The sequence below is a fragment of the Arachis hypogaea genome, chromosome 14, assembly GCF_003086295.3.
Source record: "Arachis hypogaea cultivar Tifrunner chromosome 14, arahy.Tifrunner.gnm2.J5K5, whole genome shotgun sequence".
NCBI classification, from domain to species: Eukaryota; Viridiplantae; Streptophyta; class Magnoliopsida; order Fabales; family Fabaceae; genus Arachis; species Arachis hypogaea.
In genome coordinates, this window is record NC_092049.1 from 75367670 (window position 1) to 75394832 (window position 27163).

Below are 27163 nucleotides of genomic sequence, written 5' to 3' on the forward strand. Positions count from 1 at the left end.
TGTAAAAATCTATTTTTACATGTAAAAACCAATTTTATGGTATAAAAACCAATTTTTTAGTATAAAAATCGGTTTTTTGGTACAAAAACCAGTTTTTGTGTAAAAATTTGGGTTTTTATATGTAAAAATATTAATTTTTGTGTACAATTTTATGGTATAAAAACCAATTTTTAGTATAAAAATCGGTTTTTTGATACAAAAACCGGTTTTTTGATATAAAAATTAATTTTTTGTACAAAAATCGATTATTTTTTAAAACCGGTTTTTATTTTAATAACTGGTTAAAAACTGATTTTGAATTTCACTAACCGGTTAATAACCGGTTTCATCATGTAAAACCAATTTGGTTAATTAACTAATACTATATTTTTGGTTAACCAAAAAATTGGTTTGGTTTTTGGGTTAACCAAACCATGAACACCCCTAGTGATTGTTTGGTGCTGAGGAGTTTAGGTAGGCAGTAGCGATGGGATTGCATGGAGGGTAGGTTGGCGAAGACTGTGGGGACAGCGGTGTGATTTAGTGTTAGTTAGAAATCTCCTAAGATTAAATAACACTATTTATGGTTTATGGTTTAAGTTATTTATTTTATTAAGTTTAAATATTCTGTATCGATGTGAAGTTCTAGGATTGCCTTTGGCGTCCTGAAACTTTATATCTTACATATTGGGCACTGTTACCAAAATAAGAACCTCTGGTTCTCATACTATATATTGTTGTTGTTTTTCAGATGCATATCGCAACCCACCTCGGTGAGTTTGCGGACATGGTGACAGAGAGAAAAATGGTTTCTCTTTGTTATATTCTGCTTTGCTTCTGTTGCAGTTATTCTCTCATCTTTTGTATATCTATAACTTTGTTACCTTAGAGGCCTTCCTTTAAACTTTGAGAGATAAGAAGTAAACCTTTTGTAAAACTCTATTGTATATCTTGACTAGTCAGCCTAAACTCCGCAGGTTGTGACTAGTTCTTTCTGTATATCATATATATTTACTTTATTTATCTATTAGCTGCTACCATGTATCTTAGAACTTTAATGCAAGGTTGTATAATGTTCTGTTCTTATCCTGCCTATGCGTTTAGGTATCATGTGTGAACACTTCGCGTTTTGAAATTTTGCTTCATGCGGCTTTGAACTTATTTCCTTCATCGGGCTTCTAGTTATATAAATTCTTGAAAATATATTTTATAATAAGAGCTTTAGAACTGTCATGACACTTTGTTATCCTTTGCATTACGGCATGAGGTAAGACTTAGGGTAATAAGGTATTACACTTAAGACCAGGGACGTCCAACCTTCTCCATGCATCCACATCGCACGTGGTCACCACCCACGTCCCACGTTGAGCCAATCCAAACCCCTGCTAGGTGCATCTCAAATCCAAGACTTAATTCGAATCCACAAAGCTTAAGAAAACAATCAAGCACCAAAGATTGGGCTTCAATTTAAAGGAATTATTCTTAATTTGTAAATGATAATTAGAAAAAATATATTATGTGATTTTGTTTTAATTAATTGTGATTATTAGGTTTTGTTTTGGAGTATTTAAGTATTTAGAGAAAATCCTGAATTGGACACTTGATTACCCCCACACACTTGTGAACCCTAACTTTGTGTTTTTGTATCATGAGCAACTAATCTCTTCTGTTAAGGTTAGAAACTCTATTGATTTTTGATGAATTAATGTTATTACTTTTCTATCTTTAATTATTGCATTGCTGTTTTCTAAGAATTGGTTTCTGTTCTTCATTATAAGGACTTGGGTATATTAGAAAATAACTCAAATCTGATTCAGTTTTTTTCAAACATGGAAAAGATGATTAACTAAATATGTGTTTGAAACCTTTTCTCATAATTCTATAAGTTTTGAAATTGATTTTGATAAATGACATCTAATCAAACCGGAATTAATCTTGAAGAATTATGCGATGTTAAACTGGATATCATGCTTAACCTCTTATCATAACAGATTGTTTAAGGAATTGAACATTTGTTAAGATGATGAGAAATTGAGATTTGATTAAGTATCATTTACCATAGAAACATCTCTGCATGATTAGGTGGACAGTAAAAAACATTTGTTCTGAAGTTTCAATATCTTTGAAATCTTAACGCTTTAATTTTATTACTCTTTCTACTCAATTACTGCTTACTTCTTTTACATTGTTGTTTTAATATTCAGAAAATTTCAACTTAAGTTTTTTATTGTCTGACTAGAATAATCAGTTAACTAATCGCTTGGTTAATCCATTAATTCTCGTGGGAACGATAACCCACTCACCATGGCATTATTTGATACGATTCAATAATGCACTTGACGAGTTGTGGTTTTACAAAATTCTGCATGAGAGAGAGAAGACACAGCGGTCAAAGACAAAAAGAGAGAAAGGCAGGGCCACGAAGAGGAAGAGGGAGAGAGGTGGTGGGCACCATGAAGAAAAAGAGGGACGTGGAAACGATAACCCACTCACCATGACATTACTTGATACGATTCGATGATACACTTACTGAATTATGGTTTTGTAAAATTCTATATCAGAAAGAGAAGACATAGTGGCCAAAGACAGAATGAGAAAAAGACAGGAGCTACGAAGAGAAGGAGAAAGAGAGGTGATGGGGCACCACGAAGAAAAAGAGAAAGAGTGACAACCATGGATAGCAAAGAATGAAAAGGAAAGATGAACAGGGAGAATGAAAAATGGTAAACTATTGAAAATAAAATGAGTTGCGGAGAGAGAAAGAGGTGGAAGATGCACGAGAGGAACCGGAGGAACATGGATTTGGGAGGATAAATTTAAAATTATAAAAGTGAGATAAAAATGTAAAAAATTAATATCTCATAAATAACGTATGTGCCTCACTTATTTAATGGTACACATATTTAGTGTCTCTATAGCCTGTATCGCGTGGTCGTGTCCATCCATGTCTTAAAGAGACAAAAACAGCAACCAAACACGGCCTAAAGTAGAACACTACCTGTATTATTCCACATAAAACCAAGAGGGGTAATTGCTTTGGTACCTAAGCTATTTCAAAAAGTTAATATTAATATTTAATTTAAAAAATACAAAAAAAATTTAAATCTTATACAAATTTAATGTCCCCGTTTAAATGACACAATCATATACAAAAAGCACTATTCATTTTGTATGCAACTTAAATTGTAAATTATCCCAATAAAAGTTATAAATAAATGGAAGTCATACAATCTTCTCGAATTCGATACATATACATCACCATCACACCAAAACAAAATACAACTTCACATAGTAAATGGACACCACATAGCACATACATATATGCCCAAAATCCAGAACAAATCTGTGGGCACTGTGCAGCGGTTTCCATTTATGCACTCGAGAAATAGGACAGGAAAAAACTACCAGGGCCAGAGACATCTTAGGGTAAAAAATCCACAAAAATCAACCACAAAAGAATCTCAACCGTTGCTTTGGCTATCCAAGCTTCGTTCGTCCATGAAGGAAAACTGAACTGATGATGTGCATGGTATTCAGAGTAGTCCCTTTTATTCTACTACACTATAATATAATATTATTATTTTATTATTATATACTCTATTTTTCATTTTCTTGATGAGTGGATGATGACGTGGCATTCGTATGAGGTTCACCAGCTGTAGGCACCGCATTGTTCCCATGCTGGTTTTTATGAGATTTTCCTGTTTTCTTGCCCTCTGCTTTCGCCCCTTCTTGTTGCCTTACTTTAACTCCTCTTATCATCTGTTAGCAAAACTATTTATTATCATTGATATTCCCCACCAATTAAATTATATATCAGCTTTCTTCAAGAAAATAATTATTGGCACAATGATATATATTTCAGACATCAATCTACGCAATTGGATTAGAAACAATCTATAAAAATTATTGACCAAGAGGAGGGTCTTACAAATTTTCCACACTTCACATCTGAATATATCACTATGAAATCTCCCTCTTGGAGTCCATTGGCTTTAACAAAATCACCTGAAAAATTTAATGAATACATTAAAACCCTAATAGCTAGTAACGAGGACTTACTTTAGTGTGAAAATCGTGGGAACTATCCTGACAATGTGAAAACTAAGGGAAAACCAAGAAGAGAAAAGTAGCAAAAGAGAATGCTACGAGACTTTCTTATTCCGTCAATATCAGTTATGTTAAATTCTAGACTTCAAAATATAAATCCTTAAGCCTAAATCCTAATATTGACTAATTAAAAGTTGACTCGGAGAAAATATGTATATAAATCATTACGACTGCCTTTGCTTGGGCAACACCGCCATCAATGATAATGACGAAATAATTTAATTAGGGAGCTAACTATTTATTGGTAGAAATTTCATTAACTTGTCATATAAACATTCATATATACTATATATATACATTCGAAGCTACGTAACATCCAAGATCATCCAAGATCCTACGAAAAAAATTCGTCAAAAAGCAGATAGAAAGAATATTCAAAGCAAGTAATGGTTCTATTGGAAGCCAAGAGAGAAATAAATAGTGTGTTTGGCATTTTGATGCGTGTGAGTAAATGAGAAGGTAAGTAATAAAAAATATGGTTGAAATTTATCATAAAAACTTAGCTTCTCTAGTTTCTTTACGAAAATGCATTTTGTAAATTTACTTTATACTTGTTTAATATTCAGTTTTTTGAATTTTTTATTAAAAGTAAATTTTATTCTTTTCACTATATTTACCTTTTCTTTTTCTCTCTATAAATTCAAACACCCAGCAATGTTAAAAATAAAATTTCTAATTACCAAACAAAAAGGATGAAAATTGAAAGCCAATAAAAAAGAATTGGATAAAGTACTAAATTGGTCTCCTACTGGTCTCCTACGTTTGAGTATAATCCTATTTTGGTCCTTAAGGTTTAAAGTGTCTTATTTGAATCCGAAAAAGTTTCATTTAGCTTCAATTTAGTCTCACCGTGAGGTCAAAATTAAATAATTAACAAAATATTCTATATGACAACCGTACAAAAACAAGTTCGATAATTTGGAGAACTAGTACAAGCTCCAAAGGCACAAAATTAACCGCTGATGCATTAATACATTTATTTATCATTCTCCTTAGTTCAATAGAAAATATTTCATTTATATTGTAAGAAAAATGATAAATAAATGTATCGATGCATTCATAGTTGATTTTGTATCTCTGGAGCTTGTACTTGTTCTCCAAATTATGGATCTTGTTCTTATACTACTGTCATGTAAGACATTCCGTTAATTATTTAACTTTGACCTCACAACAGGACTACATTAAAGCTAAATGAAACCTTTTTGGATTCAAAAATGACACTTTAAACTTTAAAGACCAACACAGGATTACGCCCAAACGAGGGACCAATTTAGTACTTTACCCAAAAGAATATTAGCAAGTATAAGCCAAAATCATAGAAATGGAACCAACCTGTGTTCTCTAGCAAATACATCCTGCTTTTATTGTTTGGCCAGTATCTGATGCTCCAAGGAGAAACAATTCAAGAAAAGAGAAAATTTAGTTTCAATGAATCATAAAGATAAAAACAAGACAAATGAAATGTCAAAATTAGACAATGAAGTCTCGGAATACCTATAGCGCATGCCAATATCTTCCATTGTTATAGTGATTCCATCCCTTGCCTCTAGTTCTGGTAGATGTGTTTCTGCCTCTTTCTGATTACATTTTTTACACAACCAAATGAGAAATCAAATTATTACATCATACATATGGGATTTTTAAATTTGTTTACACAATCAGATTGCACATGAAATTATTACAAATGTATGGGATTTTCTTTAAGATAAGCATTATGTTTCTTCGATCCAATAATATAATTAACTTATCCAAAACTTTGCACAATAATACAAGTCATTTTATTTGTTTAAGAATGTTTTAGCATTTTCTTTTAAGAATACTAAATAAGGCAAGTTCTTATTTATTTTGGCTAAATTTTTTTTGTTACCAAATATTTTCGTCTAACAAAATCAAAGGCTAAATTAGTCTAAACAATTTATATATTTGTATAATTATGGATTTCTCAATATCTGTAATTATTTTTAACAAAATACCTTGCACTATTTGCGAATTGGAGTATAATGATCAAAGAGCAACGATTTAATAAAAGAAATCTAAAAGGATAAAAACAATAATGCTGGTGAGGAAAAAAAAGTCGTCCAAACAGCCTAAAGTTACCTTATTTAACACTTATTTTTTGTAGAGTACATTAATAAAACCAAAAGTAACAAAATTTATTACTAATAGTTTTTTCGTTACTAAATACTCCAGGGTAAAAAAAAAAGGAATGAATGATTACTTTTGGCAGAACAATTCTTCCCAGACTCCCAACATCGCTTTGCTTCAACACCTTTTGTAAAAGGAACCGTAAGTTCTTCTCCGACTTCCAACCCTACCAATGAAACATGGAACATCTATAATCAATCAGCAATGCTAGAGAGAAAATAATCCAAAATTAAAATTAACATCTACAATTTCATGCATATAACATCTATAATTTAGACTTATTATATTTAATATTACTCATTTATTTCTGTGATAATTAATAAAGCAAAATATAGTAACTTTTAGCCGATTTCTATTCTTTCCCAAACATTTTGTAAATCAAAACACTAAATCCCCCCGGTCTTATAAAAAATATACGGAAAATGATACAAAAACCAAAACAAGCTACATCATCATTAATCACTCATTAACCAAATTGAAAAAACTAGTCAACATTAATATGATATATATCATAGGCATCAAACGACATTCTTACACACACTCATAGGTCGTACATTAACCACACAAAACATCTAAGATTAACTTACCAATGCAAATCAAAATATTAGTAAGGACTAATAAGATCCACCAACCTGTCTCCTATCAGATGAGAGCCTACCCTGATGATGATAATTCTGTGTCTGCATGGCAGGTTTATCCACCACAGCCGACGGTTCCGCGGGAGCCACGGGCGCAACGGAAGCAACAGCACCAGCCATAGTTGGCCAATACACCCAATTAGCCGGAGCTGCAGATACAACACCAGTGCAATTTTCACCACCAACACCCAATCTTGTATTTGGATCAGAACCCTGACTCTGTAGATTAATATGATGCCTAGAATGAGAGGAAAGCCTTCTCTGCCTCGCCATCCGCTTCTTCCTCGCTTCTTTTGTAGCTGAGGGTCCTAATCTTATCAATCCATCACCAGGTCCATGGAAAAACTGATAAGGGTACTGGTTACCGAAGCCACCAGCGGCCGGAGGTTGAAAACTATGGTCCCCAAATGGCTGGGTATAGTAAGGAGTAACAGTGTATTGAGAAGGAGGCCATGAGTTCGCCGATTCCAGCATATGGTATTCATTACCAGCCTGAAAATTATTGCTGCCATTGATGGTGTTTGCAGAGGCACCGTTTGTGTAAGGGTCGCCAACATACCCAATCGTGGGTTGTTGAAATTGCGGCTGAGGCTGAGACTGAGACGGAGGAGCGGCTGCCATTAGAGGCACTTGATCCATCCATGGTTGGTGCTGGGTGAAACATGTGTTTGGTTCAATGGCAAAAGAACTCGAAGCATTTGGGTTGTTCTGATGAATCGGATTTTGAAACTGTTCCGTGAAAGGGTTTGCCACTGTGTTATCGTTATTATTTTCCTTGCGCCTTCTACTCTGAAGGTGGCTGGTTTGAACCCATTCAAGAATCAGCTTCAACAATTGCTTCATAGCTTCTTTTCCACCGCCCAATCGCATAGCAGCACTCTCTATTGTCGACTTCTTAAGCTTCACGCTCCTCAAATCGCTCGCGGATACGCTATCCTTGTTCGACTTCAGCCATTCCAGGAACACCATGCTCATTTCATCATCCGCAATTGCACCACCACCACCACCATCTCCTTGGATCTCTGCATCGTTATTGTTACTGGCTTCCCACAACCCAAGAAGCTGTTGATAATTATTGTTACTAACACCTTCCACTACTGCTTCTTGCTGTGGTCTAAGAACAATAAGATCATTTTGATTATGAACTACTGCAGGTTTTTCTTGCTGCTGTTGTTCTTCTTGCTGTGGCAAAACCTGATCCTCTTGTGTGAATTCCGCTAAGGGATTCTCTTCGCCTTGGAAGATAGACGAAGGGTCAAAGAACTCGTTGGCTTCTAGAAGCTCCATGTACCCAAAAGTGTCCATCACATCATCCATGCAATCAACGTCACCAACAACACCGTCAAACCCACCTTGATCGGGAAACTTTGGCTGTGAAATCTCCATGGAAGCTGTTGAGGACAACGCTCCCGTTGCGTCCAGTGGATCATGATGTTGCATGTAAAGTTGCTGTTTATTACTGCAGTTCCATTCTCCGTTGTTATTATCCTCCGCTTCTGGCTTCAGAACTGCCCAAGAAGAAGCAGACGACGAAGACGAAGAGGTTGCTGCGGTAGCCGTTGTGGTCGAGGTGGTTGAGCATGCTAGATTCTTCAATGGAAGTGTTGGAGTTGAAGACGAAGACGATGATGAAGACATGCATGGGAAATCTGGGAGAGGAGGGAACTCGTCGTAGAACATAGATGCATCTGTTTTCACATCCCCAACAAGTAAATCTTCTTGTTCTGTTGTTGTGTTGAGCCACAAATCTTTATCTGCATCATCAGCATCTGCATAAATCTCTGCATCATGATGATTATGATTGTTGTGGTGATGATGATCCATGGCTCCAAAACCAAGAATAGGGTCTACTGTTTCCGTTTTTGCCACCCTTGCATGCAGATCCAAACCTTGAACTCCCACAAAACTAGATCTTTGTGAAGGAGAAAAAAAGGGGGGAAAAAGAAAAGGACTAAGAAGAAATTTTAACTACACAAAAAAGGTTAAACTTGAAGATCTTTGAGTTATGATGGCTTGCTTATTGTGTGGTGTATGTTTAGGGAAAGGGAAATATAATATATATAGAGAGAGAGACAAAGAAAAAAATGGATAAAAAAGGGGTATGGTATGGTATGAAGGGGGAGAGAGATTGATATTTTTATTTATTTAATTCTTTCTCTCTTTTTTTTCTTTGCCTCTGTGTACGGATAAGTGCAAGATATGGGAAGAGATCTGGTGTAGTATAGTGTTGTTTCTAGTTAAGGAAGCAAAGAAGATAAGGGCCCGCTTTTGCTTTCAAAATCCTATGAAGAGAAGCAACATAAAGCATCTGGTTCTTCTATTTCTATACATCAACACAATCCACAAGGTGGGATATCAAGTTGGCTATATATAACATAAAAAGAAATAATATAGTAATTGAAGACCATCACAAAAACGAACCCTTTCTGTTACCTTCAAAGAAAGCGACTTTCTTTGTAAAAATATCTTCTTAATTAATATTTATTCTCAATTGTGTGTTTCGCTATCAGAACTCTTTAACAACTAAGTAAAATTCTTCTACAACAGCAGAAGAACACATACACATGCAACTCAAACTCAAATCGCAGAGAAAATGAAGGAATAGTATAGCAGAAAACACAAAAAACTTGAAAAAGAACTTCTATATCTAGTTATGGTGGATACAACTTATTACAAGATGAAAGAAAACACATTAAATTCAACAAAAAAAGAGATGTATGTGAGTGATGAATGTTACAAAAGAGTGAGAGAGAGATGGAGAGATTCTTCAACAAACCCAGGAAGCCAATCAAAAAAGGGTTAATAAGAACATGACCATTTTTTTCTGAGACAAGGCACATGCTTTAAATTGACTCTTGAAACCTTTAATAACCCTTATGATGATTCCACCACCGATGGGTGTATTCTGGTTTGTTCTGGGAAGTTTCACTTTTAATATTGTCTAAACCCTTTTTTTTTAATTTAAATTAAATTAAATTAAATTGAATTAAATTTATCGACTTTTCTCTTTCTTAGATAAGTTCAAATGATGGTTTTCCGTTTTCTCACTAAGCAAAAAACAACTGAAGTGAAGAGAGAGACAGAGAAAGGGGTTGGTTTGGTGGGTTTTTAGAGAGAGAGAGAAAAGCAGTTTTGGTTTTTAGAGTTGCCGCTTGTTTTGTTGAGGCGCTCTACCTCCGGAATTTGTGCCTGCAGCCATACATACGTTCCTATACCTGAATGGTGAGTCCAAACGGTGCCACAGTCTTTATTAGAAAGGAAACTCTTACTAGAGAATAGAGATCGCACACCATCACTCATGGGAATTTTGTTTCATTTTTTATTATTTTTAAAATTGCAATTCAAGAAAAATTTCATTTTAATTTTATTGTTAGGATAAGTACCAGATAAGTTTTACTCAATCTTTAAGAAAAATATGTTCATATTTGTTATCTTGGGCATCAACATATTTTTGCTGTCTGAAGTATGAAATAATAATAATAATAATAATAATAATAATCTATATATTTATACTATTGTTCTAAATTATTATCTAAAATTAGATTTGAATCTGAATATAAAGTCAAATATTTAAAATTGAAATATTTAATCTATTTATTAGGATAGTAAAATATTTTGACGTCCACATTTAAACAAGAGAGAAGATATAGTCAATAATACATTTAAAAAATTTTATTCGTAAGGACAAAATATATATAATATAACCGTAATTTTTATCATTATATTATAATATTATAAAATATAATTATTCTTTGAATTATTTAACTAATAAATTAAAATAATAAAATAATAAATAATTTAAAATTTTATTTTTTGGGATTTTATATTTTGAAAAGATTGAATAATTTTTTTATGGTCAATACAATTAAATATTTTTTTTTATATATGTCATTAAATAATTATTTAAAAATTTATCTTCAATACGGTTGCGAAGCCAACTCTTTATGATGTTCATAACAGAAAATTTTTTTTCAACTGATGTAATTATTACAGACAAAACTAAAACTAACTTCAACAGAAAAAACACTAATGGATAAACAATATTTTTTCAAGTCTCAACCAATTTTTGAGAAAGAGCATCGATCAATCCCATTTAAGTTTGAGAATTGATTATCAGAACAGACATCTAATATGAAGTTTTCAAGTTGACTATCAAGTGCTAAAAGTTGAGTAGAAGAAAATATGAAGTTTTCAAGTTGACTATCAAGTGCTAAAAGTTGAATAGAAGAAAATTCTAATGGATAGAATTGAGCTAACTGGATCAACTTCTCCTTATCAAACGCAAGAAATGAGTGCTAGGATTCAGGCAAACTATACAAAGAAGCAATTGAGTATTCACTTATGTAAAACGATTGTTGAGTTCCTGAAATTTTCTGCTAACTACTTGATAGAATATCTCAACTTAAAAATGATGCAAATTTGAGATCATTTGAGTTTTGCGTCTTGATCTTTCTTAGTGACATAAATATATCATCTATTTTTGGAACTATAATATTATGTTTGCCACAAAACAATGAGACTTCGTCAAGTAAAAGAGACCAACCATCATCTCTTATAGTTTGCAACCATTGCTTAGACACTTTCAATGTCATAGCATTTACAATGTCTTGATCATTCCTTTGTAACACTTGAGATAATTCATTAGTAACTCTCAAGATATTTTTCATCAAGTGCAAGTTGAAAATGAATTCAAAGGATTGAATGACATTCAATAAATGATATGCTTCAACTCTTTGTTCTAAATTATTTCCATCTTACTTAACATATTTAAGAACATTAACCACGGAAGGAAACAAAAAATTAATCTATGTATAGTTTTATAGTGTGAACCTAATCTAGTGTCTCCAACTCTTTTCAAAACTATTTCTTGATTCAAACCACATCCACTAGAAATTTTTTCACTTTGTAATGCTTCAATTGTCTTAGTCATCTGACTATCACGAAGCATATCTCTTCGTTTACACGAAACTCCAACAACATTGCACAAATTGATTAACAAATTAAAAAGTAAAGCAATTTTAACTTGTTTTTTTGCAACCGTTAAAAGATCTAACTGAAGTTTGTGGGTAAAGCAATGTACATAAAAAGCATAAGAATTTTCTTTCAATATCAAAATTTTTAAACCATTAATTTCTCCTTGCATATTACTTGCACCATCATATCCTTGAGCACGTATTCTTGATAAACTTAAATTATATGTTTCTAATAACGACTCCAATACTAATTTTAGAGATAAAGTATTAGTATTAGAAACATGAACAAGACCAAAACAATGCTCCCTAACTTGCCCTTCTCTATTCACATACCTTAAACAACTCACATTTGCTTCTTAATAAAAATGTGGCAGACTTCATCAACCAAAACAGCAAACAATTCATCCCCAAGATCATTGACAATAACTTTTGTCATTTCACTTGCAGCAGCTTTTACAATGTCTTTTTGAATTGATGGTGCTCTTAGTTTAAAATTTTCACGAGCATTTTTTAAAGCATGATCAATCTCTTCATTATATTCAGCAAGAAAGTTTAGAAGTTTCAAAAAATTTTTTTGATTAACAGAATCATCTATCTCATAATTACCACGAAAGGCCAATCCTTATCGTAAAAGAAACCTAATAAAATCAATTATGGCTGTGAAGTAAATTTGATAATTATTCTTTTTAACTTGCTCAGATTATTTTTCAATAGCAGCACTTATATGTTGTTTTGACTTCATAAGTGCTTCACATTTTCTACATAAATTGAAAAGTTCAGTTTAAAAATTATAAATACAAAATTGATCAATTAACAAAATTAATTTCCATCAAGCAACAGTAGCAAGCCAACAACTAATAATATCCCAAAATTCTTAATTCAAAATAATTTAATACACAAAAATAATTAACAAACAAATTAATGAAACTAAATTATCAATTACATCATCAAAACAAATTCAATCACAAATTCACAATTACTAAACCAACTATATCAAAATTATCAATTATCAAACAATAAAGCAAATGAGCAATAGACTGAATGAAGCAACTAACTAACTGAGCAAGGAAGCAACTAAGCAAGCAAATATCGATTCCGGTGAATCATGAATGTACTGTCCATATGAACTATATCACTACTAGAAAACTAGTTATTACAGACGGATATTTTCGATAGATTTTATCCCACAAAAATACAGACAGATTTTGCGAGGGATCTTTTGTTGGAAACATAGAAAAATGAATTAGCATAAATTACAGATGGAAAAAAGAATCCGTCAATAATTCTGTCAAAAAAATTAATTTTTTTTCGTAGGATATAGTTACCGATGGAAAATCCTTCTGTAATTAAATAAAAAAATACACTGCATTTTATTAAATTATTACAGATAGAAAATCTGTCTGTAATTTAAAATATTCCATCAGAAATATTAAAATAAAAATTTGGAGATCACGTTCTCCTCTTCATTTCACACCACACCTCTGTGCCTCCACATTCATCCCCTCTAAATGCTCCATCGGCGGCGTTATCAGCCTTGCACCACGGTCGCACCGAACCTCCATTGCACTCAACTTTCATCGGCCTTACTCGCATTCCTGGTTCTTCTTCATCGCACCCCTTCCGTCGGCCTTTCTCGCATCGCTCCCTTCGAACCCTAATGTGCATTTCTCTCTTCGATCTCGCCACTAGTGCTTGCTCTTTTTCGTGTGTTGCTGCGTTTCTCTCTTCGATCTTGCCTTAGCTATGCAGGTAACCCTAATCTCCTTTATCTTTCATCGCTGTTTTCTTTCTTTCAATTTCATTGCTAACTCTAATTATATTCCTCAACTGTGCGAAATCAATGCCAATATGTTTGTAATTAATTAATTTGGCAATGATCTACAAGAGATCATGGTTAGAGTTATGATTCAAATAAAACACTCACTCACTATGAAAAGAGCCCAAGTAAAGGACAAACTGTGTTGTTTGTTGGAGACCTTTCTTATGCGGATAATTACCCTAATCACGATAACGTTAGATGGGACACTTGGGGAAGGTTTGTAGAAAGGAGTACTGCTTATCAACCATGGATTTGGGTTGTAGGGAACCATGAAATTGATTTTTTTTCCAGAAATCGTAAGGCTTCTCTCGTAATAATTGTTTTAATTTGGTTTTGAGAAGTTTAGAAACTTAGTGTGATTCATCATCGTCGTCGGTTTTTGACACTAGTGAATGATATTTTGCAGGGTAAAAGTGTACCTTTCAAGCCATATTGCCATCACTATCATGTTCCTTATATAGCGTCACAGAGTACCGCACCCTTCTGGTATTCTGTCAAGAGAGCCTCGGCACACATCATTGTCTTGGCCTCATATTCAGCATATGGTATTCACAAATACATATTTTTTGACCTGTTGTTATGATTTGTTTGTAAACATCTTGAATTAAATGTATAAGCTTCAATTTTTGTTTCCAGGGAAATATACACCATAATACAAATGGCTTGAACAGCAGCTACCAAAAGTTAACAGGATAGAGACTCCATGGTTGATTGTGCTTATGCATTCGCCTTGGTATAATAGCTACAACTATCACTATATAGAAGGTGAATCAATGAGAGTAATGTATGAACCCTGATTTATGAAGTACAAGGTTGATGTTATGTTTGCAGGGCATGTTCATGCTTATGAACGATCCGTAAGTGCTAATAAACACTTCCTCTTTTGAAATTTTTGCATTACTCATTAGGCCTGCCTTCAAAATAGAAAGATAACAATGCAACTAAATGTGTAACAAAGCCTCAAACAGTGCACTTCAATGAGCTTTCTTTATTTTGTGTTCTTATAAACTTGTTTGTGAAATCAAGGTTTCTGAATGCATTAACTAGTTTCATTTTGGTTGAATTTTTTGGGGTTTAGATTTTTATTGAAAATCACAGTGTCTCAGCAATTGAAAACTAGTGTCCATGTTAACTTGGTCTTCTATATAGCACTGAGAATCAAGATGCTATAGATGCCGCAATTGTTGGTATGCTTGCTGATCCAAAGGAGGTAAATATATTCCTAAATTGATTTTTCAATATAAGAAATTAAAAGGGAAAAAATATATGTTGAATTTAAAGGTAAGAATTTCTAAATCTTAATGTAAATTTTGCAGGCAAGAGCTGGAATCAGGGAGGTCTATTTTTTCCCTTTCAATTCTGTAGACAAGAGGACTGCTCTAACTTACATTGATTCTGATGAAAATTGGCATAGACCCAGCAAAAGTGCTCCTGAGTAGGTAAAAATATTCTGCTATTGGCACCAGCTGGATTATGTTTGTGCAGGGGACTTATCAATGTTCTTTTCTCCCGGTTTAGATATTGAACTTCTGCAACTGCAATGAGGATGTGAGGAGAAATGATCATGCAACTATTGATAAGTTTGTCGAGCATAGGCTCTGATCTTTGGGGGTTGCTAGACAGGTTTGACAAAAAAGGATATTAACATTTATAGTTTACAACTTGGTTGAATGAGTTTTTATTCATAATTGTTGCTTGAATATCTTTATATAACAGGAAGTACTTGAGAAATCAAAAGATGCTCCTAGTGTACCATGGCAGATATTTAATCGCTTGCTATTGCCAAGGAAACTAGAAGAAGGCTTGGCATAGGAACAAACATGGCAGATATTTAATCGCTTCACTCTTCTTTTTCTTTTCTGATATTTTAGTGTTCTAATATTGCAGAATTGATTCACATAATATTTCATCTTAGCTTTCTAATCCTCCTTCTCCTCCTAAGCTTCTTCCACTTCTCTTCTCATATAATCTCTTCATTTCAATAAAAACCAAAACTACTACTTGTCTCTTTGCCTCACTGCCAAAATCACCACTACCTTAAGCTTAGTGTGAAACCAAATCACTTTTATTCATTCATATACATCGAGAGAGAGAGAGAGAGAGAGAGAGAGAGAGAGAGAGAGAGAGAGAGAGAGAGAGAGAGAGAGAGAGAGAGAGAGAGAGAGAGAAGAAGAAGAAGAATACTATATATTCAGCAAACTTTTCCCTTTTCTTTTCCCCTTTCTTTTCACCGGGATTTCAGATACCATTTTCCTCAATATCAACTATCAAGTATCAACTCTATTACTGCACTTGACTTCTTTGATTATCAAGCATTTTGATTATTATTATTAGTTTTTTCTCCGGTTTTTTTGTTGTAGTGCGGCAGTGATTACAGCATATTTGATGAGAACGAAAAATCTCTCTCTCGAAGGTGTGATACTTCCCTTTTTAGAATGCTCAACTTTAATTACAAGTTATTTTGAAAGCTTCTATTTTTGCGACTGTGAATATCATCATCAGTATCTATATAAATATGAATGTCTTCTCTAATTTGGGCTTATTTTCTGAAAGTGGAACCATTGAAATATTGGCATTTCTCAATCTTATATGATGTTATCTTTTACCCCCCTGCAGATTTCCTTGAATCATTAAGGAAGAGCTATGAATTTGTTTGTCCCAATGATGGCTTTCTTGAGCAGGTGTAATATGAATGGGGTCAACTTTGTATGACTTGCTGATATCTTAGTCTTCTGTAACTTATTTTATCTACCAATTAGAACTACTGTATTATTTATTTTTATTTATTTTCTCCTGCTTTAGTTGAGAATGTTCGAGGAGATGGGCTTCAAGGTTGATCACTCCAGTCCTATATATAAGCGCTTTCATCTGTAAATACTTGGTATGGAACTATGGATCCATCTCTGATAAACCCATATTTCATGAGTTCTTTTGTGCTTAAATTGAGTGATTTATACAATCCTTCACCTGCTTATTCACATTAATTGCATGGTTTTACTTTCCCCTCCTTATTATGTCATATTGTGAAAAATATTATTTTAATTACCTTTATTTCCATTCGATGCCGTGATCAGTGTGTTGAGTAGTTTCAGATTTTCTAAGGCAGAATGACTTAAAGGATGGAAAAGGAAACATACTAAAATGGAAGGAGAAAGCAAAACGGAGCTTTAAGGAAACTGATATCCATGCAATCGCATGGATGACGCGATCGCGTGCCAAGCACGAATCAGCAGCGACGCGGCCGCATGACTAATGCGACCGCGCGCCTTAAGCAGAACGCACATGACGCGGTCGCATGACTGACGCGATCGCATGGCAAGGAAAAGCTCCTAATGACGCGACCGCGTGACCCACGCGGACGCGTGACAGAGGCCACGTATCAGAATTTACAGAATACACCCCCAGCGAATTTTGAAGCCCTTTTTAGCCCAGATCCAAGTACAGACAGCATAGACCAGAGGTTATAAAGTTTGGGAATGCATCCATTCAAAGGGAGCTCGCATATTTTACTTTTCAATGATTTAGATTTAGTTGAGAGGGAGATCTTCTCTCTCTTTGTTTTAGGATTTAGGATTTCTTCTTGTTTTAAGAGTGACTCTCAATCCAGGTTTTACGTTTCTTTATTTTAGCTTTCTTTTACTTTTATTTATTCCAGCACTTGAGTTAATCAGTGAATTTATGAATTTCTCCCGTGTTACAGACTGTTATTTGAATTAATAATAATTGAGGTATTTTCAGTTTATGATTGTTCTCTTTGATTTAAGTTACCATTGCTTCCCATCTAAGAATATTTTTATTATTCCAGCAATTTTACTTTTTCCCCTTTTGGTCCTGGTTAAGAATTAAGTAACTCAACAGTTATTAAACTCAACATAATTGATAATCGTTATCTTGCTAATTGAGCTGAACTTAAGTAATCCCAACCTTTTCTTAGGAAATAAATAGGATTCAAAGGTCAATTTAATTAGTCCCCTGACTTTCCTTTGCCCTAGTAAAGGTTGACCAAGTGGAGTTTAGATTCAACTTTCATTATAGTTGAGAGAGATAACTATGTTGGACCTCCAACTTTTCTTACCTTGCCAAAAGTCTGCCTTACAGTATTTATTTATTTTAATTGCCATTTATTTTACTTGTCATTTAAATTACTTGCTTCTCATCTTCTAAACCCCGATTACAACCTTTATAGCCAATAATAAGAACATACTTCCTCGCAGTTCCTTGAGAAGACGACCCGAGGTTTGAATACTCGGTTAACAATTTCTAAAGGGGTTTGTTACTTGTGACACCCAAAACGTTTGTACGAAGGGATTTTTGTCGGTTTAGAGACTATATCTACAACGCAACTGTTTCTATTAATCTCTTTACTGGTAGAAATCTCTAACGTCAATCTCCTTATTATATTTTTCTGGTAACTCGCATTCTTGCTAATGTCCCAAGGTTGCATAGAGAATAAATACAAGTACTATTTGTTTAGAATTTTGGTTCTACTTGTATGCATATAATCGATTAATCTACTATACTATGAACACTGAAGTTCTCAACCCTTAATTGATCTCAACCCTTAACACTTGAAGAGTTTGATATTCCAACAACAACAAAATTAGCAACAGTAACAAGTAGTAGTAGTGGAAGAAAACATGTGTAATTTGACTTCAGCTTCAAACAAAGGTAATAATAGTGTTTCCTTAGGTACAGGAACTAAAATTGGAACCTTCATGACTCCACCACCAATATCATCTGACACTTCTACACAGCCACCATCAAAGAAAAAGAGAAACCTTCCAGGTAACCCAGGTTCCGTTCTTCTTCTTTAGCTTCATTTTTCTTTTTTTCTTATTGAGAGTTATGTAATTAAAGATGTTTTTCCTTCTAATTGGTTCAAATCCAGATGCTGAGGTAATAGCTTTATCTCCAAAATCCCTTTTAGCAACAAACAGATTCATGTTTGAGATATGCAACAAAGGGTTCCAGAGAGAGCGAAACCTACAACTCCACAGAAAAGGCCACAACCAACTAGTTCTCCTGGAATTTTCCTTATATGGTTACTTTCCCACACTTAAAAATTACACCGTCCTCGGTGCATGCAGAGATGTACAAGTGAACGGGTAGCTCCAACTGATATTTTTTCTCCAAAGATTATGCAGATGGACTTGTCTGTCACCCCATGTAAACGTTTTCTGTTTTTCTTCCTCGGTGGCCATCCTGAAAGAAGAGGAAAAAGAAGAAAAGTAACCCAAAAATAAAGATAGGAAACAATTTAAAATATGGTTGGGTTAATGCCAAATGATGAGAGTCTCAATTACATGGTAGCTACAACATACAAGTGAGAAAATAGTAGAAGCACATGGCATATCAATAGTAACAAAATTGCAACAAAGGGGAAGAGTGTGGGTAATGAAAGACAGTGTAAGTTTATATCAATGCAAGAGGAGTACAAGTATCATAAAAGATTAGCATTGATTTAAATAATATTACCCAATCAGAATAAAATAAGTCATGAAGCACCAAGATAATGCAAGAGAAGATGCAACAGTTAAATAAAAAAATTTAACACCAATGAAAAAATAATAAATTTAGAAAAAAAATAAAAATATGCACAAAATTAAAATGCAATGAATGAAAGTATTCAAATAAATTAAGTAAAATAGAATGAAAGTGAAGAAGGATGAAAAGTTAAAGAGATGAAGAAGAAGAAATTAAGAAGGGAGGAAGAAAGAAGGAGAGAAGATAGAAGAAAAGAGAAAGGAATGAAAAACGGGATGCGACGCGCGCGTGAGAACTGTATTCGCCATGCAACGCGTACGCATCGTCCACGCGTACGCGTCACCCACGCGTATGCGTCGCCCACGCGTACGTGATGTTGAGATTCGTCGTGTCGGTCTAGAATTTCTCTTATAGAAACAGGAACTTCGTTGTAAGCATAGTTCCAAACAAACAAAAAATTCTCACATCAAAAATTTTGGTTGACACAAATAACAAACCCCAATGAAAATTAACCGAAGTATTTAGACTCCGGGTCGTCTCACAAGGAATTGCAATGAAGTACTCAATTATTGGCTATGAAGGAACAAAGGGGGTTTGGTTGAGAGAAGGGGCAACAAAATAAATGGCATGAAAAGTAAAGAGAGCAATTAAAGAAAGCAATTAATAAAGAGAGACGTTCATGGCAAAAATTGAGATCATAGGCCTTCCATCCTAGTCACTAATGACAATAATTAACAAGAATTTATCTTATTTCGTCATCCCTAATGTTGAAAGAAGGTGTAAGATATCTTCCGTTAGAGAAAGTCAAACAAGACTAGTTAACTTCAATCCAAATGTCCTAATCAACTCACTAATGGAATTAGCAAGAGATTAGAGTAAATGGAAATCATATTAACTAACAACTCTAGATCACCAATCTAAATTGGGTATTAATGACTCAAGATTGCCCAATTACTCTTCCCAAGCCAAGAATGCTCAAAATCTACTCTAAAGCCCAACCAAGCATTTTGTCAAACACTTGGTGGGTACAAATGGAAAGTATGGTATATGTGCAAGAAATAGTAAAATCTAACAACTATCAATTGTAAGGAAAGTAGATCACAACTCAATTCAACAATTAAAAGAACATCAAACATTAAATTGCATTAAAGAGGTCCAAATCCAACATGAGCATTCATAAACATAAAAGAGACATAAAAGTAAAATTGACAAGAGAACTAAGAAGAATATAGTAGTAGAAACAAGGAATTATGAAGGAAACAAGATGAGAACATGAAAATTGACCTAGATCTAAGATGGAAATATCCTAAGAACCCTAATTCTAGAGAGAAGAGGGAGCTTCTCTCTCTAGAAACTAACCTACATGATGCCAAAACTACAAACAATTGCTCCCCCCTTGCCCAAGCTTGAATTTTGCATAAAATAGCATTATAAATAAGTTGGACTGGGCCCAAAATGAGTTGCAAATCGCTGGCCACGATTTCACTTTAGTGAACCACGTACTCCATCGGCGCGCATGCGTATAGTGCACGTGCGCCCCCCTATATGTCAGGAAACTATGGCAAACGTTATATCATTTTGAAGCTCCGGATGTCAGCTTTCCAACGCAACTAGAACCACCTCATTTGGACCTCTGTAACTCAAGTTATGGTTGATTGAGTGCGAAGAGGTCAGGCTTGACAGCTTTACGGTTCCTTCATCTCTTCATGAGTTCTCCCACTTTGCATACTTTTCTCCTCACTTCTTCCATCCAATACTTGCCTTATGAACCTGAAATCACTCAACAAACACATCAAGGCATCGAATGGAATTAAAGTGAATTAAAATCACCAATTTAAGGGCCTAAAAAGCATGTTTTCACATTTAAGCACAAATCAAGCAAGAGTTGCAAAACCATACTATTTCATTGAATAAATGTGACAAAAGGTGATAAAATATCCCAAATTAAGCACAAGATAAACCACAAAATTGGGGTTTATCAAATCTCCCCACACTTAAACCAAGCATGTCCTCATGCTAAGAATAAAGAAGGACAAGAAAAGGGGTATGAACATTTATTCAATGCAAATAAACTATATGCACCTATCTATATGAATGCAACTAAATGCAAAATGATTCTACTTACTTGGTTAAAAGTAAGTCAATCCCCAAGAACATATATAAGCAAGTAGGGCAAAGGTCATATGACGACTCACAAACTCTACCAATTCAAATATCAAAATGAAGTTCAAATAGACTTGCAAGAAGAAAGCTCATGAAAGCCGGGAACAAGGAATTGAGCATCGAACCCTCACCAGAAGTGTATCCGCTCTAGTCGCTCTAGTGTATAGGGTTGATCACTCAATTCTCTTCTAATCATGCTTTCCATGATTTGTTTTTCATCTAACAATCAACAATTATTCAATGCATGCATACATTCATCATGAGGACTTATTCATAGGTTGTAATGGGGCTAGGGTAAAGGTAAGGATGCATATGGTCAAGTGAGCTTGAAATTTGTATCTTTGATTAACCTAAGCTCTCACCAAACACATATAACAACCTATGCAATTCTAATACACAACCTAGCTACCCATGATTTCCACTTTTTCACATACTCATGCATTCTCTTTAATTCACATTCCATATGCATTGATTTTCATTGAACTTTACTTTGGGGTATTTTTGTCCCCTTTTTATTTCTTTCTCTCTCTCTTTTATATATATATATGTTCTTTTTCTTTTTCTTTATCATCATTTTTTTTCTAAAGCATATACAAATGTATCAATACATATGGTTTTACATATAGTACATGAATATGTACCCAATTCCCAATATTTTCAACAAAAATAAAAATTACACTTTTACCTCAACCAATGTCCAAGTTTCTCATACCCAAATGATAAACACTCTCACTAGCCTAAGCTAATCAAAGATCCAAATTAAGGATATTTATTGTTTTTCACTTAGGGGTAGTGATGTGCTAACATTAAGAACAAAAGGGATTAAATAGGCTCAAAGTTGGCTAACAATGGTTGATGAAGGTAGGCTATTTGGGTAAGTGAGTTATATGAAATGATGGCCTCAATCATATAAATGCATATATACATGGAATAATGGACATAAAAAATCAAACAAATCAAAGATTACAATCATAGAAAGAGAACAATGCACACAAGAATGAAAATAAGTGGTTATATGATGTATCCACATTGTAAGGCTCAAAACTCACATGGTTATGTTCTTAGCTCAAAAATCATGTTCCAAAATAAATTCTTCAAGCAAGTTCAACACAAAATTTTTTTTTTCAAATTGGTAGGGTGCCCTAAAAACAATTTTTCTTGGAAAAGAAATCATCACCCTAACTAAGTAGTCCTAATAAGAAAGAATTAGTAAACTATGTACAAATTATAACTAACATGCAACCTATCGTGCAATGCAACAACTAACTAACAAAGACAAAAAATTAAGAATTGGTGTTGAAAAAGGAAGTTGTTACCCATGGAGGTCGGTCGGACGACCTCCCCACACTTAGAAATTTTCACCATCCTTAGTGTATGCAAAGAAGAGCAAGGTGGACGGGTTGCTACAATTGATGAGCTCCTCCAAAAGGTTGTACGGATGAACTTGTTTGTTGCCCCATTTAGAAGCTTTTCATTTTTCTCTTTCGGTGGCCAAGCTAAAAGGAAAGAAAAATAAAGAAAATTAAGCCTACAACAAAGATATCAAAGCAAATAGAACATAGACGGGGGCTAATGCCAAATAAGAGTATGGTTCTCTACTACATGGTTGCTACAATATGTGAGTGAGAAAACAATATAAGCTAAGGCATATTAACTAACACTTGATGCAAGAGTAAAGTCAAAACATGAAGAGCACTCAAAAGCATCAAGTTCAAATAGAAAGAGTGGGTCATGAAAGGCATGCAAGTTCATATCAATGCACAAAGAATATAAGAGCCATACAAGATTAAGTATTGATTTAAAAGTTTCATCACCCAACAATATCAAACAAGTCAAGAAACACCAAGATTAACCAAGAAATTCTCAAGAATTGAATAAGAGAATTCAACACCATTATTAAAATAAGAAACTCGAAGAAAAATAAAGTAAAAACAGGGTATAAAAACAAAATGAAAATGCGAAGAATAAAAGTATGCGAATGCAATAGACAAAAGGAAATGGAAGATGAGAAAAAAATTTCTTTTTCTTTGCGACGAGGATGCGCACAGTGCGCGGGCGCGTGCTTGATGAAGGTGGCGATCGGCGCAGACGCATGAAGTGTGCCTGCGCGTCAGTCGCGGGCACGAAATAGGCACAAAATTGGCATAACTTTCTGGTTTTTGTACCAGAGCGGTAGGTGGCGCTATCGGCGCGCACGCGCACAGCGTGCATACGCGTGCATTGCGCAATTAGAGTCAACGGCGCGTATGTGCCAGGTGCGCGTATGTGCGGGTTGGTTTGTGCCTTAGGCCCAATGTCCGCACAGTGCAGGCCTAACTCTCGGGTTTTTGGCTGGGGGTGAAATTTTTGCATCCACGCATACGCGTACATAGCGCGTCCACGTGGATGGTTGAGAATGCTTGAGGCGCACGTACGCGCCAGGTGCGCGAACGCGCGGGTTGGTGCTTTGTTTTTCAAAATTTTTCTAAGTTCTTGCACTAAACCAAGCCTTCCAAACCTCCAAACAGCTACCAAAACATCCTAAAATCTTATTTAACCTACTAAACTACCAATTATACTCAAGAAACTCAACAAAACATGAAATTAAACTAATTACCAATATGTACAAAAGGGAAAAATGAAAAGAATTTACCATGGTGGGGTGTCTCCCACCTAGCACTTTTAGTTTAAGTCCTTAAGTTGTACATTTGGTGGGGGTCCTTGCTAGGGTGGTTTATGCTTGATTTCATCCTTGAATCCCCACCATTGTTTGTATCTCCAATGTCTACCGGGATCCCAAACTAGGTGCACAAGGCCTTCAAGTAAACTTAGGTAGATGACTAGGCCCCAAGAGTGTTGAATGTTGAAATGGATTCCGGGGTCCCAAACCTTGTTCTTGCACCCATCTTCTCGTTGACTACCATAGTTAAATTTGGGTGACAAGGCTTGTGAATTCTCAATTAGACCTCCAAACATTCTCTTAGACCCATGCAATTTGGTTTTACACCAACCATTGCTATTCATCCTTGAGGATGCAACCATTATGAACTTAGAGTGATGTTTCCAACCACTAACCATCTCCCTCTTACTCTTAGTTCCACAAAGAGTTCTAAGTTGCCCATTATTCTCAATCAAACCATATTTAAGTGGGAAAGTAAAGATTAGAGAAAAGAATTTTATCCACTTGAATGTTATGTTGGATTGTGACTTGGGAAGGGGGACCTCCCCACACTTGGACAATGCGAGGTCTACTCCCTTGTGCTCTTTCTTGACTACCTCCACCTCTTGGCAAGCTTCTTTAACTTCAACCTCTTCCTCTTGACAAAGTTCTTCACATTCAACCACCTCTTCACCAACTTCTTCTTACTCTTTCCCACTCTTCATGTCACAACATGGAGGTAATGTGGAACTTATCTCAACATTTACCTCAATATCAATAGGAGAAGGTTCCTCAAATACCAAAGGATCATGCGTTGGTGTGGGCTCATCTCCAAGAGGAAAATTTGTTATTTGCTCACCTTCTTCCAATTCTTCATCATTCATTGTATGCTTAGGAGGTTGTGCACCCTCCTTAACATCAAATTCAAGTTCATTGGAAGAAGGTTCAACAACTTCCATAAATTCATCAACAACATCACTTGGTGTGGAAGTGCTCTCAAGCTTAAAATTCACCTCTCACTCAACTTTGCCTAGTTCTTCAACCACTTCTTCTTCACTAACAATCTCTTCACTCTCCACTTTTTGCAAGACATACCCCATCTCCTTGTCCTCATGTTGAGATTCTAAAATCTCCTTCATGCTCCTTTCTTCAGTTGATTTCTCACCTTTATCCGCGGAGATGCTTTGCTTGTTGCATGAGTCTCATGAGTCCAAGTTAGCTTTAATTTTGGCAAGGTTAGCCTTGATAGCTTCATAATTCTTTTGGGCTTCCTCTTGCTCCTTTTGATAGATTATTGCTTGAAGCCAATCCATTACTTCCTTGAGATGATCCATTGGCTCTTGTTCCACTTGGCTAGTATAAGTAGGATCGTATTGCTCTTGGATGGATGGATATGGGTGTTCTTCCATGAAGGGTTGTGGTGAAAAGGGAAATTCATTATGCAGTTGAAAGTTATCATACATGGGAGGTGATTCATCTTGGTAATAGTATGGAGGTCGTGGTTCTTAAAGGTATTGGTGGTGGAATTGGGGTGGTTCTTCATATGGTTCATATGGTTCATAAGGTGGTTGGTATGGTGGATAAGGATTAGGGTCATAATGAGGTGTTTGGTGGTAGGGGGCTTGTGAGTAAGGTGGTTCAAAGTCATGTTGAGGAGGTGGTTCATAGGCATGTGGTGGTGGTTGTTGACAATCACAATAAGGGTCACCACATCCATTAGATTGATATGCATTAGGATTAGAATTATACCCATAAGAATCTGGAAAGTAGTTACGTTGGGGTGACGCTTGGACGGCTCGGGTGGCATAGAATGCCCTTTGGTTCTTGTGTATCTCCGTGAGGATAATAGTCATGTCCCTAAGCACTCTTGTCAAGCTTGGTTCAGAAGGAGGTTGTTGCCAAGAAGGTTGTTCATAAGCTTGGGGCTTCTCCCACCTTCGAATTCCAAATCCTTGATGCACATCCTCATTGATGCTTCCATTTTCTACAACATAGTTTGAACCAAACTCATAGCCAAAGTGATGAGAATTCATAGTGAAAGAGAAAATAAAAACAAAGGGCTAACAAGAAATAAAGAAAACAAAGTTCTACAACTAGCAAAAACCAACAAACAAACCAAAAATCAAGCTATTCACAATATATACAATAGCCAATAACATAACACCATTGCAACTCCCTGGCAACGGCGCCATTTTGATGTTGAGATTCGTCATGTCGGTCTAGAATTTCTCTTATAGAAATAAGAACTTCGTTGTAAGCATAGCTCCAAACCAACAAATAATTCTCACATAAAAAATTTTGGTTGTCACAAATAACAAATCCCAATGAAAATTAATCGAAGTATTTAGACTCCGGGTCGTCTCACAAGGAATTGCAATGAAGTGCTCAATTATTGGCTATGAAGGATGATGAGCAGATATTTTATACGCTTTTTGGGGTTAATTTCATGTAGTTTTTAGGATGTTTTAGTTAAGTTTTTAGTATATTTTTATTAGTTTCTAGAAAAAATTCATATTTCTGGACTTTACTATGAGTTTGTATATTTTTCTGTAATTTCAGGTATTTTCTGGCTGAAATTGAGGGAGCTGAGCAAAAATCTGATTCGGGCTGAAAAAGGACTGCTGATGCTGTTGGATTCTGACCTCTTTGCACTCGAAATGGATTTTCTGGAGCTACAGGAGTCCAATTGCCACGCTTCCAATTGCGTTGGAAAGTAGACATTCAGGGCTTTCCAGAAATATATAATAGTTTATACTTTGCTCAAGGATAGACGACATAAACTGGCGTTCAACGTCAGTTCCATGTTGTAGTTTGGCGTCCAGCGCCAGAAACAGGTTACAAGTTGGAGTTCAACGCCAGAAACAGGTTACAACCTAGCGTTGAACGCACAAAACAGCCCAGACACGTGAGAAGCTTAAGTCTCAGTCCCAACACACACTAAGTGGGCCCTAAAAGTGGATTTTTGCACTATCTATCATAGTTTACTCATTTTCTGTAAACCTAGGTTACTAGTTTAGTATTTAAACAACTTTTAGAGATTTATTTTGTATCTCTTGACATTTTAGATCTGAAATTTGTACCTTTTGGCAGCATGAGTCTCTAAACCCCATTGTTGGGGGTAAGGAGCTCTGCAGCGTCTCGATGAATTAATGCAAGTATTTCTATTTTCCATTGAAACATGCGTGTTCCTATCTAAGATATTCATCCATGCTTA

General features: G+C 35.0%; 1 protein-coding gene and 1 pseudogene across 1 annotated transcript; one reads left to right on the plus strand and one right to left on the minus strand.

Annotated features, from left to right (window-relative positions):
* Window positions 1-3126: 3126 nt before the first annotated feature.
* LOC112742109 (B3 domain-containing transcription factor ABI3) lies at window positions 3127-9928 on the minus strand. Its single transcript, XM_025791356.3, has 6 exons — window positions 6867-9928; window positions 6308-6400; window positions 5584-5666; window positions 5422-5468; window positions 3911-3987; window positions 3127-3741 (listed from the first exon to the last, which is right to left on the minus strand). The coding sequence occupies exons 1-6, from the start codon at window positions 8694-8696 to the stop codon at window positions 3577-3579; spliced, it is 2295 nt and encodes a 764-aa protein (XP_025647141.1). The 5' UTR covers window positions 8697-9928; the 3' UTR covers window positions 3127-3576.
* Window positions 9929-13588: 3660 nt separating this feature from the next.
* LOC112742681 (purple acid phosphatase-like) lies at window positions 13589-14551 on the plus strand (annotated as a pseudogene).
* Window positions 14552-27163: the final 12612 nt, after the last annotated feature.